General features: G+C 36.9%; 1 protein-coding gene across 1 annotated transcript in view; it reads left to right on the top strand.

Moving 5' to 3' along the window:
- The window catches only part of TRPM3 (transient receptor potential cation channel subfamily M member 3), an 849162-nt gene that overhangs the window by 583439 nt on the left and 250972 nt on the right, over positions 1-14751 (top strand). The window contains 1 exon segment of the mRNA XM_021074417.1: positions 13587-13758. Coding sequence (XP_020930076.1) covers positions 13587-13758 — 172 coding nt within the window.

The following is a 14751-nucleotide window of genomic DNA, read 5'->3' as shown; positions in this document are numbered from 1 at the left end:
ACTAACAACCAGCATTTTTTACCTATGTAACATTTTCCAAATTCCGTTGATTTAAAAGTTATAGTTTGCCATGCATTAAAAGTTATAGTTTGCCATGCATTATTTTCCCCAATAATTTTAGCAACTATTTTAGCAACTTATTTTTCCCCAATAATTTCAGCAATTAATTATTTATCAATGCTTCTCTATATCAGATCAATGCAATCCTCCCTGACCAATCAAGGCCTACCATAGAGTGTAATACATGTGCTTAGCAATTTCTTTAAGTAAGATGAGGTGTTTCTGAGCCAATTTTTTTTTTTTAAATCAAAGAAGCTGAGAAGTAACTAGTCTGAAACTGCTTCTTCTATCATGTTGTAATATAGTGAAACCATCTTATTTCAGTTTAACATATAATGTGCATGTTTTTAAAATGCGGTGCAAAATTCTTTTAATTTAAAAATCAAATATCATGAGTTCCCTGGTGGTCTAGAAGTTGAAGATCCAGTGTTGTCACTGCTGAGACTTGGGCCGCTGCTGTGGCATAGGTTTGATCCTGGGCCTGGGAACTTCCACATGCTATGGCTGTGGCCAAAAAAATAAAAATTAAGAAAAAATCAAATACCATGAAATGCAAGCAGCAAACAAACACTCTTTGAATCCTTCAGAACCTTTATTTTAAATGATAAGAAATATCTATATCTATGCTACAAAATTACCTGTAGAAACATGAATTTATCCAGAATGTGTAGAATAAGGAACGAGATAATTTTAGTTAAGAGAATATTACACTGATAAAATTTACTTACTGTTTTATATCACAAACAAATTGATCGTCTCAGGCTGCAGTCACCTAAGTGTTATGTTGGCAGAACTGACTGGAAAAGTAATATTAAATTTTCAGAGTATCTGGGACTAATCTTTGATGGAATGTGTTTGGGTTAATATTTCCCTTAGAGTCCAAGTTGTCTTTTAATTATACATCGATTGTGAATTAGAATATGCTGAAATACCCCAAATACCAAAAGCATCTAATAGTTCATTTTATTAACAAATGAGTTGACTATTTAAAATATTGTGATGGTTAGGACGTCATTTTACAACATATAGTTTCAGCATCTCTCTTGTACACCTGAGTTGTTATTCAATTTTTTTTTTTTTTGGTGGGGGGGAACCATTTTGAAACTTTCTCATGTGGATGAGCTATGAGTAAATGGTAGCTGATTGTTACTTTATTCAAGATATAAGAGCTATTCATTTGCCAAACATTTGCAGAGAATGCTGACCTACTGCCTTCTGTGTCATTTTGTTTATAGAAAGACAATAGTTATATTTTATTTACTTGCCTTGCTGGGTTGGAAGAATCACCCCTAATTCATTTTCCTCCAATTCTAGCTTTTTTACCTCTGATTTCACCTCCTCTTGTGCTCCTCTTTTTCACTCTCCTTTTCTTTCTTTCTTCCTGTATTTCTTACTCTGACTCAATAGGAACGTATGTGTATCTGTGCCGATGGGACTCACTTATGTTATGTGACTTCCCAATGAAAAAGTAGTCTTGATCCCAGTGCAGAGGGCAGAAAAAGCCACTTCTAAGTTCATCAAATTGTTCACATTCATTGTCCCTGCTCTCAGGGGTCTAATAAAGGCAAACCATGACTCATAAAGATCCAAGTGAGCTGTAGAGAGTCCAGGAAAAGGAAATAAAATTGACAGGTTATAGAGAGCACAGACAAAATAGTTGCATTTTTGTTTTTTTTAGTAAATCTTTGAAAAAATTCAACCACTATGGCATATTTCCCCCTAAACTGAGGGGCCAGAATACACATAGGATTTCTCAGGCTCTTGAATAATAATAGTTTATTTTTCAAGTGTTAAATTATTTGGATCAGAAGTGCTGGTTTTGGTGTATAGGATTTATGGCATGGTTTGAGGGACATTTTAATACATGTTTATTATTCAAAGGCGATAATTTAACAGGAATGATGTTAGGCTCTCATAAAAAGAAGTAATTGAATGAAATGTTGGTGATCAGTGGTGAAAATCCCCCTAAAATTCATTAAAATAGAAGTGTTGTCTGCTCAGCTTAAGTAGTTACAGTTTTCACAGCTAACTTCTGCCCTGTTTCTTCCATTTTATATAAACAAATTCATACGTAATAAACATCAAAAAAAGAAACCTTTTCGCATCAGATATCAGGTAGCAGAAAAAAGCAACTAACATATTATTAAAAATCCTTACCACTTCAGAATTCTATCAGAATGCAATCATTTAAAAAAATAGGATTGTTGCATTTTTGATAAAATGGCTGTCTATATTCCAGAATAAGATTGAAGTGGTGCAGTATAAATGTCAAGGGAAATCTTAAGAAATTTACTGGAAATAAATAAAAATATAAGAATAAAAGAAATGCTCTAGATCTTATGCCAGATATTTTATCGCAGTAGCTTAGTATCTAAACTGATAGATAATATAGTTCATCTTATTTCCGTGACTCTGGCTTTCAGAGGAGCACTTTTAGAAGCTGAACATTCTAATACTACTGGAGCTATTTTATTAATAGAAGTAGTATACATCACAGTTGTTATTCATCTTCGAAGGTGAATATTCCCTTGCAATGTGTAACATAAAGGCAAATTGGAGCCCTAAAAATAAAGAAGAAAGATTAATTTGCTTTAGGTTCTGCTTCTAGATATCCTGAAACATTTACCCAAGTCTTATCTCTTAACTATACTTTAAAGATACAAGGCATGTATTTTTGGATTTTGAGTTCAACATAGAGTCACACACACATAGTAGTTTCTCAGTAAATATTGATGGAGATGCATTGGTCATGATGAAACTCAGACTTCGGGGAAAATAAACATTGTGGAACAAACGTGGTAAATCTTGTCTAGTTCACAACTTTACCACAACTTCTTCTCGACTCATATTATAGAGCTTGATCATACTATATTGAAATCATACTATATTTTTTTCCCTCAAAAAAATTGAGGGATTTTTTTTTAAACCAAGCATTCTGAATATAAAACTATTTTCTTACATAGCAGTTCAGGTTGGGAGTTGGATGTGAAATTTCTACATGTTGGTTATGGAGGCAAGGAAATACCGCATGAGAACAGGCCCTTCTCTAACCCCTTTGAAAGATACATGCTCCCCCAACTGAGTGATAGAACTAACCTTGATTCTTTTAAGTTTACATACCTTCAGCTCTGTTTAATCAAATCTTTCAATGAATAGATCAAAACAACAGACTTGGTAAGGAATAATGCTATGAATACTGAGATGGTAACAGTTTTTTTGCCTTGCCATTAGACATGAAAATGAATATTGTTCAGCACTTAAGGTTAACTACTTCTCCATGATTGTGTATTATTCCTGCTGCCTTTTCTTCTGTTGACCAGGATCCTACACTTTGGTCAAACTAAGTTCAAGACTCCCTTCCACCAAGACAGCTTCCCTGATCTCACCCATGATATCATATCCCTGATTATAATTCTCCCACACCCATCTTCTTCCCAAGCTGAATTAAAAATTTCTTAAAATAGGGATTAAATTGTTTTCTTTGTTGTTAACCACTAGCCTAATATTTTTGCATGACCGTGAGGCATTGACATGTCACTTAAACTCTCTAAGAATTGATTTATTCATCTCTAAATGGACTATAAAAACACATTCTCATCTGTCTTTGTACAACTTCTATGAGCATAATCATAATAAAAGTAATTGTAATTTATTGAGCTCTTATTTGAGGAAGCTCTTTGTGATTACATGTGTTAGTCTTCTGAGGTATATATTATCCCATAAGGAAACTAAATAAGGAATAGAGCCAAGATCCACTGTCTCCATAGCCCATACTTTTAACTAGTAGTATACGCTTAATGAGTAATATAGGGAGTTACCATTGGGCTCAGCAGTAGCGAACCTGACTAGAATCTATGAGGATGTGAGTTCGATCCCTGGCCTTGCTCAGTGGGTTAAGTATCCCGCATTGCCATGAGCTATGGTGTAGATCACAATGTGGCTCAGATCCAGCATTGCTGTGGCTGTGGTATAGGCTGGTGGCTACAGCTCTGATTCAACCCCTGGACTGGGAAGTTCCATATGCTGTGGGTGTGGCCCTAAAAAAAAGTAATATATAAGAAAATATATAATGATATTATGTTTTAATTGTTAGTTGAGGTACCAGCAGATATCTTATGCCTATTAATTGAATGCAAAAGTAGACTCAGTGAGAGTGACCAGAGCCCTTTTCTTTGTCCCTAAATACTCTCAATTTGGAGTGAAGATTATGAAAGTGTTACCAGTATAAAGTCAAGAAAGAAGTTCTAATGAACTATGATTTTCATATGACTCATTTCATACTTAGATTCTCTTTTTTTTCCATCTTGTCTTTTGTCTTTTTTTAGGTCACACCCACGGAATATGGAGGTTCCCAAGGTAGGGGTCCAATTGGAGCTGTTGCTGTCAGCCTACGCCAGAGCCACAGTAATGCCAGATCCGAACCACATCTTCGACCTACACCATAGCTCACAGCAATGCCGGATCCTTAACCCACTGAGTGAGTCCAGGGATCGAACCTGCAACCTCATGATTCCTAGTCGGATTTGTTTCTGCTGCACCATGACGGGAACTCCCATACTTAGATTCTTGCAAATGGATTAGGAATGAGATCCTAATGTGTAGCACTGGGAACTATGGCTGGTCACTTACGATGGAGCATGATAATATGAGAAAAAGGAGTCTATACATGTATGTGTAACTAGGTCACCATGCTGTACAGTAGAAAATTGATACAACACCAGCTATAATGGGAAAAAATAAAAATAATAAAATAATAAAATAAAATAAAAATAATAAAATAATAAAAAATAAAAATCATTATATATACATAAAAAAAAGAAAACAATCTGACCAGAATTGTTTAAGGTAACTGAACAGCTTCAGAAGCCTTTGTGATTTGTATTTTCCCAATTTAGATTAACAAAGCACATGCCAAATGAAAAATCTAGACACGATCACAAGAAAAAGCACTTTTCATTTTAACTTGAGGATGAAAATTGTGTTTGGTTAGATTTCCAACACATCATCTTATGTGGTTATTAAATTATCTTGACATTCAGTGATATCTTCTATTTTCCCTAAACTGCATTTATTCTCAGAATTTTATAACCTTTAAGAATTGTTACATTTAATTGGAAAGTGTTCTTTTGATAATAATTTTTATATTTTAAGCCAAGAAAAAACAAGTTTAAAAACGCAATTGCTTGATAATTCTGGTATAATTTTCAACTTAGTACATTTTCACTTACTTCTAATGCACACAAAATATGATTTCACATTGTAAACTCAGAAAACATCCAAGTAGTGTCCTTGCATGGAGTTTATTGAATTTCTATGGCTAGATTAGATAAGATATATTTGGAAGACGTGAGAGAAGACGTTGAGAGGAGACCCACCCAAGTCTGTACAGTTATAAGGGAGGCGATGCTACCTAAAGCCGGACCATACTCAGATTCAGGGCTACCTTCAATTACATGGAGAATACAGTTTCAGTGAACTGAACACAATGAGATGAAATAACTTGCCCAATTTACGTAACCAATAAATCGTGTAGCTGGGATGTAAACCTAGGCCATCCACTTCTCAAGATCATATTCTTACCTATTATGTGTATTACTTCTCCATATAAGAGCAACTATCATTTATTTGAGTTCATATGCATATCACTTCATGAGTTTTATATGTCATTGAATCCTTACAATGCCCCAATGAGGTGGTTATAATCATCATTCATCTCCATTTACAAATGGAGACACTGAGACACAAAAAGTAAATAACCTGCTTATGATCACCTGCTTGACAAATGTGTAAGCATAGGAGTCAGCTAATCTGCCGAATGAGGAAGGACAGTGTTTGAGGGTCAGACTGTGAGGAGAATGGAGGATGGTAGTCATAGCCCCAGCGGAGAACAGGAACCAGAGTTGATCAGAGCCCATGGATGGAATGCCAGGCAGTTCAGAGGACCCAAGGGCACTAGAGATCATGAAATTACGATGCTTCAGTGAACAAGGGAAGAGAAGACATTTTGAAGTCTCAAAGAAGATAATCATAGTACACTATTATATTAGTTATTTATCACTGTATAACTCATTACTCCAAAACTTAATAGCTTAAAATACATTCATTATCTCACACTTTCTGCAAATTAGGAATTTGTGAATGGCTTGGGGTCTGGGTAGTTCTGGCTTGGGGTTGCTCTTAAGATCATTGCCATGATATCGGTTGTAGCTGCAACATCTGAAGGACTGCAGTGGGGCTATAGCACCCACTTCTGAGATGACTCACTGGGTTTCACCACATGGGTGTCCCCAAAAGGCTGCCCTCTTCTTTTTTTGTTTTTCTTTTTTCTTTTTAGGGCCGTATCTGCGGCATATGGAGGTTCCCAGGCTAGGGGTCTAATTGGAGCTACAGCTGCCGGCCAACAGCCACAGCCATGGCAATACCAGATCCGAGCTGCGTCTGCACCCTACACCACACCTCACAGCAAAGCTGGATCCTTAACTCACTGAAGCTAGAGATTGAACCCACAACCTCATGGTCAGATTCATTTCTGCTGTACCACTACGGGAACTCCCCAAAAGGCTGCCTTCTTAACATGGCAGCTGACTTCCCCCAGAGTAAGTGGTCTAAGAGAGAACGAAGAGGAACCCTTTTATAACCTAGTTTTGCAAGTCACACACCATTATTTCTGTTTTACTCTTGTTAGAAGTGAACTACTGAATCCAGCCAGACTAAGAGAAGATTTTTCAAAGAATTTCTGGACATATTTTAAAATTCACCCACATTGATGCATGGTAATTTCTAAAGCAAGTAATTCCTTTCAGAACTCAGGGCCTTCTCCCACAACCAGTAAGCCCTGTGTCTGAATGATACATGGTCCCCCTCAGGACAGGATAGAGGGAGATGAGCCTATTCGAGTGAAAAGCCTAAAATGAGACGGTGCAGCTCTCTAAAGCCCAGGAGTTGAGGAACACATTTTCAAAGTTCTGCAGGAAGATGTAACTGTTCCTCCCATGGATTTTATTGGGAGTCACGCAGCTAAAGTATCTGGGCACTCTTTGGAGATGGATTCCCCGAGTTTGCTATTTTCTTGTTTGGATTGCTGAGCTGAGGAGCTCTGGGTTTCAATATGACCCTGCTTTATATCTAGACTTACAACTGAGCTGCCTGAATAGGAAATAACAAGCCAGTATCCCCACTAGCTCAGGCCTTGCTATGATTTTGAGGATACAGAGGGCCTTTCATTTATTTACTAATTTTTATTTCGCTCTCTCAGTCCCATTTTCCTCTATCTCAGACACAGAGGTTGTTTCTCACTTCTCCGCAATAACCCCGTCATCCCTCCCGGAAACATACCTGATCCTAAGAGAATCTTGCCATTCTTGTTGTCTCTCTCTTTCCAAAATACAAACCCCATTTGGATGCCTGCTGGTGCCTTTTCCTAACCTCTATCTACTGTACAGGTCTAGAGGGCGCATGTGGAAATAATCTGATCAGCTGTCAGAAGGATTTTAATGTCCAGCTGAGCCACTGACCAACAGCAAAACCAATCATAATATCCTTTATAAATTTAAAATCAGGCTTGGTCCTCTGTCTTCCTTCTAAATGTCTCCTGGCCTGTATTGGAATTTAAGATCTAAATGGGATATAGAGAAAACAGTGTGGTTAGTGGGGCAAATTTGGCCAAGACACTTCCCTTCTCTGAGCTTCTATAGTTTCATCTTTAAAAGAAGCATGAGGAATTCTCTATGGTGCAGCTGTTTAAGGATCTGGCATTGTCAGTGCAGTGGCTTGGTTTGCTATGGTGTCATGAGTTCAGTCCCTGGCCTAGGAACTTCCACATGCTATGGGCGCAGCCAAAATAAAATAAAATAAAGTGGAGTTCCCATGTGGTGCAGCAGAAATGAATCTGACTAGGAACCATGAGGTTGCGGGTTCGATCCCTGGCCTCGCTCAGTGGGTTAAGGATCCAGTGTTGATGTGAGCGATATAGGTCACAGATATGACTTGGATCTGGCATTGCTCTGGCTATGGCATAGACTGGCAGCTGCAGCTCCGATCGGACCCCTAGCCTGGGAACCTCCATATGCTGCAGGTGCAGCCCTAAAAAGACAAAAGACTAAATAAATAAATAAATAAAAATAAAATAAGCACGGAATGGATTAATCCATGTAAAAGTGTCTATCACAGTGCCTGGCATACAATAAGTGGTCAATGAATGCTAAGTTTTCTTTCTGCCTAAAATTATAATCATAACGTTATTAGGAGGAAGGAATAAACTACACATCCCCTAACCTATTATCATCTGGGCAGGTTGATACATACCTTCACCAGGTAATAAGGTCTGGGACTGTAGAAGGCCTGTGACTGATGACTTCACAACCTGATTTAGCTCAATTTAGTTATGTTCAGGAAAGGAGTCACAGGTACCCAAACTGACCTTGCATTGTGGAAAGCACAACAAAATGGAAGAGATCCCATGACATGAGCAAACTTTTTTTGTAGCCAACAGACATGGAAGGTCATTGTTCTGTACTAACTTGTAAAAAACATTTTTTTTTCTTTGTCTTTTGAGGGCCACACCCATAGCATATGGAGTTTCCTAGGCTAGAGGTTGAATCACAGCTGGAGCTGCTGCCCAGATCCAAGCTGCGTCTACAACCTACACCACAGCTCATGGCAATGCTGGACCTTAACCCACGGAGCAAGGCCAGGGACTGAACCTGCGTCCCCATGGATACTAGTCAGATGCATTTCTGATTTGAGCCATGGCAGGAACTCTGCCAATGTATTTTTTAAATACAGGCTGTCCAGACTCAATTTTGAGATAGAAAGCCTTCAGAAATTCTAGTCAATTCCTCTACCTTACAGATGAGAAAACTGCTATCCAAAAGTTTCTTTCCTTATCTATTTGAACATTTTGAACATTTATTGTGAAATATTACTTAGATTCAAGATTATATCTCCTCAAACCCATCCAATACTTACCACATACATTTCCTAGAGAAATTCTGAATGAGTTGTGAGTGAATGAATGAATAAATTCAAAGACTTGCCCAAGGTCACAAATTAGTACTTAGAGGAACTATAACTTAGAATCTCATCTCCTGACTTCCCACTAAGTACTCCTGGGTGAGATCAGAACATGCTTGAAAATAACTAGGAAAACTCAGGCAGGTATCATAGATCAGCTCCCAAAGTGTTTAAGCTCATCCGTGTAGAATAAATGCAGCACACTGGCATGTGAACAGGTTTGAGTTTTTCCACAATGTCTCTAATCAGTTCTCTCCTGGCAGCAATAGTGACCCTACAAGTGCCTTTTATAAAAGCCCTCCAAATCATTAACTCCTTGAACAGTTTTTCTTACATTCCCTTTTGTTGCAGAGTAAAGGTATACAGAGCCCTTGGAACAGGCCACCAATCAGCCAGTACAAATTGGTGTACAATAGATTAATGAGAGAAAATTTCTCTTAGATACCCTTGAGGGACAAATGGAAAAGGCAAGATGTCATTCCTTAGAGGTAATGGCCCATGATACCCAAAGAGCATCAAGTATCTAAAATCTATTTCTAAGCAAATTTCCTCTTTGGGTATAGATACCACTGTAGTTACCCACCATGAAAAATCACTTGGTATGTAGGCCTTTCAGACACCAGTCAACCTTTCTCAACCCAGATTCCTCCTTTGAACTGTAAAACACAGAAAGTGATTGGAGTGACTCTTTCTCAGTACTTTCAAGAATGGTACACGACCTGGACCACCCTATATTCTTAGGAGAGAAGATGATCCATTACACAGAACAAATACTGCAGGGCATTAGGACTTGATTTTCTCAGGAAACACTGACTCAGAAACACTGGCTCAGTGTTATTATAATCTGTATACCTGTATGTCACAAACATGTCACAGTTGTTCTTCCTATGCATATGTGCACACGCACACACACACTTCCAAAAAAGCCCTCTTTTTAGGAGCTCTTAACAGTGAAGGTGGATGCATTACCTCCAGGATTTTGTCAGAGGGAAAAAATTCATTTGTATTCGTGTGATATGAAGACATTATTTTTTCTATTTGAAAAACATAATGGGAAGATCAGCAAATCTTTTGTAGATATGCAAATGGTAACTGGAACAAAAATAGACTCTTGGTATGTTTGTTATGAAGAATATTAAGTGCATACTGTAGGCAAGTGAAACCAAAATGCATTCCTCTGAAGGATTTGGGAAGTTATTTCCAACTTTGCTATTAGTCAACAAATATTTCCAGAACATCACTGTCTTAAATGACCTAGGAAGGTATGAAAAGAAAAAACACTGCATATTTTGCCAACTGATTACTAATTTTTTCTTTACTTATATTGATTGATTTAAATCCCTGCATAAAAGAAAAGTCAGTGATTTGCCTACCATCGTTTAATTTTGTTCACCAGTTTGCAACTGAAAAGTGAGTTTATAGATGGTAAAATAAAGCAGAACTTGAGAAGGAATTCACATTTATAGATTTCCTGCTAGGAGCCAGGCATGGTGCCAGGACTTTGCATATAGAATCTCATCTAACCCCCAGGAGGTAAGTGTTTTTATCATTTCCCTTTTACAGATTAAAAATGTGAGACTCAGATTCACACAGCCATTGACAGAACTGGAATTCAAATAGATTTGCATGGAGTTCCTGCTGTGGCACAGTGGATTAAGGATCCAGCATTGTCTCTGTGGTGGCCCAGGTCATTGCTCAGGTGTAGGTTCGATTTCTGACCCAGGAATTTCTATATGCCGTGGGTGCAGAAGAAAAAAAAAAAAAAGAAGAAGATTTCCGTGGCTCATGTTCAGGATCGTCCCAGAATTCAGCATACCTTCCTCTAAAGATGACTGTAGAATAAATTAGGATATTTTACTTATTTTCAGAGTTACAGTTATTCAGTAGACAGAAATCTCTGCCAAAATATGACCACCTTTAACTTATCTTCACGTATGATCTAAAGCAGTAGGGAGCAGTAAGATGAAGAAATTAAAATTCATGAGTGACACTATAAACTTGACCTTCTTACTGTGGCTAATTCAAATGTACAGTATTCCCAAAGAGCTGGCATTTCATGTTCCAAAAGAAAAGAAGGTCAAAAGTCAGAAGACTAAAGCACCAGTGTCCTTAGAATCTGTGGTGAGAGCAACAGATATATAGAAAATAGTCTGATGATTTAATTACATTCTTTTAATCTCAGATAGTGGTGATACGTCAGCTTGGCCCAGACTCATTTTCACTCCTTTATTCATTTGAAAACGTTACTTTCAGTGATAGCCTTTAGGTTCTCAGGAATGAGAAAAAATACCCTATGTCTCAAATAGGACAAGTGTCTGGGGTTCACCATCACACATAATATAATACTGTGTATACTATGCATAGTGTAACACTAGATACACTGTCTCATGCCCCTTACAGAACTGCTTTGGGGTTTCCTTCTTCTTAGCAGGCGGCCTTGAGGAACTGCTGTTATGAAAGAAAGAACAGTAACCTAAAGCTTTTGTTGTGTGTGTGTCCAAAAGTACAAAAAAGAGGCACTTTAAGAATAGCAGAAAGTCTTTCTGCAAAGCCTCTTTCAACAAAGCATTAATATTTATTAACTTGCACTCTTCTGTAGAATGAATGTTTTATGATCAAAAATGAGTAGCAACAAATGGGAATTTTAACTACAAGCAACCTACTCTTCCAGTGATAAAGAACTCAGGATGGAGTTAGCCACCCTGTCTCTCTGTTTTGAGAGGACTCTCATTCACTTATCTAGACAAAGGAGTAATTGAATACTGCTCTATGTGATTACTGGAAACAATACTCAAAGTTATGGGCTTCCTTTATCGATAAGAGCCAACTAGAATGAAGCTATGAATTAATGTTATATTAATGCTACATTAACAAACAGGGACATATATTAAAAGGGCTGAAGGATATTTCAAAAGCTCAGAATTACCCATTTTAAATTTAGATTAGATCAATTCCCAAACAATTCTGATAAGAGAGTGTTTTATTTTTCAACTTTGAATAAAAGTGTGTCTGTCTCAAGATTTTTTTAATGAATGCATTCACTACTTATTGAGTAGATTCTGGGAACATAGAAATGTGGCATTTTGATATCAGCATCAAGGTCTCAAATATGACTTTTATGAGATCTTTCCTATTGACAGCTGCTTTTACTAAATCACTTTGTAATTCCTTTAGCAAACTGCTCAATCTTACTATAGCTTTTCATGGTGAGTTACTACATACTTAAAATAAACAAGAGCATCTCAACTCTATAATTAATGTATACAATGCATAAAGGCACAGAAATAAATACCCCTTAGCATTTATTTCCGTCCTGTCAATTTCAGTGAGTCAGTGCAGAGATCACTGTGTGGTAACCATGTAACAATGAGTTTGTTGAATATTCCTTTTTCATAGTCATGAGTGATATTTCTACCTAAATATTTTAGGAGTAGATTTCCAGCATATCATCTTGATTCCATTGTGTCTAAGCAGTCTGGGAAAGGAGAATAAGCGTAGATTTTGGAATCAGGCAGACCTGGGTATGAATTCTGAGTCTGTGTGTACCTTATAGAATTTATTTAACCTCCATTTCTGTTTCTTCATCTACTAAATAAATATAACAGCATCTATGTTGTAGGATTGTTGCAAGGAATATAAATGATGTTATATAAAGCAACTAGCTCGCAATAGGTTTTGCTTTTCTTTTTGTATCAAAATCTAAAAGGGCACACTAAGAACTGTTCTGTTTTAGGTAGCATAATTTAATAGGAAATTAAAATTACACAATGAAAAATAAGACAGGAATAAACATTTTGGACCTTATATTTGTCTATGAGACAGTTATTTTATATTCACCATTTCCACTTAAAGTGTCTAATAAGAGTGTAGATTTTTAAATAACAGGCATTGAAATTGTATGGGCTTGACAGGAAAGACCACTCCCCTCCCCCACCCCCATCCCCTACCCTCCAGTATACTCCAGAGGCATAATTGCTCTTCTGTGCCTATTAGAGTATGGGCGTGATGAAGAGGATACAGAAAGAAACAAAATAATTATTTTTGGTTTATCAGCATAAAAATGATAACCTTCAAAAATGAGATCCTGCCTGTTTAGCACTGGGAACTATGCCTAGTCACTTGTGATGGAACATGATAATGTGAAAAAAAACAAGAATGTATACATGTATGTGTAACTGGGTCACCATGCTGTACAGGATTTAAAAAAATAAATTAAAGGTAAAAAAGAAAAATGAAACAATCATTCACCTGTTAGTTTTTGAGTACAAACTCTAGTTTCTGCTTGAATCCAGAAAAACAAATAAATACATAATCTTTTAAGCAGACTCTTGCTTTGAATGGGACATGTACTGTAAATCTTGCTTCTGCCCAGAGTAATATTAGGAAGAGTATATAGACTATCCTTTCACTGTACCAAAGAATTGATTTTCCTTCTCTCTTTCTTTCCTGCCTGTCTGGTTCTCACATTTTGCTCTTTTCTCTGACTTCTGCCCCTTGCTTTTGATATTTTGCAGGTTGTCCGGCCATATCAGACCATGTCCAATCCTATGAGCAAGCTCACTGTTCTCAACAGCATGCATTCCCACTTCATTCTGGCTGACAATGGGACCACTGGAAAATATGGAGCAGAGGTGAAACTCAGGAGACAGCTGGAAAAGCATATTTCACTCCAGAAGATAAATACAAGTAAGTTGGCCGCTGTTCCCACTCATGCTTCACAAGAAATTATGCTGAAAGTCAGTAAACGTGAGCAAATTTCGAACACAGAAAATATTTCTACTGGGCTAGAGATTAGAATTAGAGGAAGTCATCTAGAGGAGGATGATTGGAGGAGGCGTGAGAAATGATTACACAATTAGTGAACTCAGGCTCATCTATTATACATGAAAAATTCAACCGCATCTGGGGTTTGTAAATGCAGATAAGCTTTTCTTTCCAAATTTTTTTCTACATCCTTTACACAATATTCTAAGAAGGAAAAGCATCCTGGAGATTTTTTTTCCTATTTATTAAGCTATTTTTGGTAGCTAAAAAAAGAAAAAATCAGGTTTTTATGTTAGCATAGATCTGGCTGTGCAAAGGCATTTCAAGGGAACTGACATTCTCTAAACTAAAGCATAATATGTAACCATCTTGATGAAACTTTAATTCGTCTCTAATTTTATGTATGTATTCATTCACTGTCTCTAGATACATACATATTTAGATATATGTGTATATTTATGGGTACCATGTAATACATTGCCCATAGTTACACTAAAATTATCTCTTAAGTACTTATGTGTTCCATGTTGTATTTATTGTGTACCCATTTAATAATAAAAAGGTAGCATTGTAAAAACAGCAATGCTTTCCACATCACTAAATGGCTTGCATTTAAATGTGATGGAGGTATGAAAATAATCTACTGTCCTGCCTCACAAAATAAAATTAAATTTGTTTTCACAAAGTAGCACATGCCTTCATGGCAGGCTCAAACTTTGTGGTAAATGTATGTTCCATCAGAGAAACTTGTGTTTAATTGATTGAACTTTCAAAGCCTGCAATTCCAAATAACAAAAGATTTTCTTTGGCTAAATAAGTTTTCAGAAGTCCAGTGTAATATGATTCAACATGTACAAATGGCTTTTCTTATCTCTCATCTTTGCTCTGTGTCTGTTCAGAATGGATTTTCCATAA

Source organism: Sus scrofa, chromosome 1, assembly GCF_000003025.6.
Source record: "Sus scrofa isolate TJ Tabasco breed Duroc chromosome 1, Sscrofa11.1, whole genome shotgun sequence".
Lineage (NCBI taxonomy): Eukaryota > Metazoa > Chordata > Mammalia > Artiodactyla > Suidae > Sus > Sus scrofa.
This window is presented reverse-complemented; position numbering and strand designations above follow the sequence as displayed.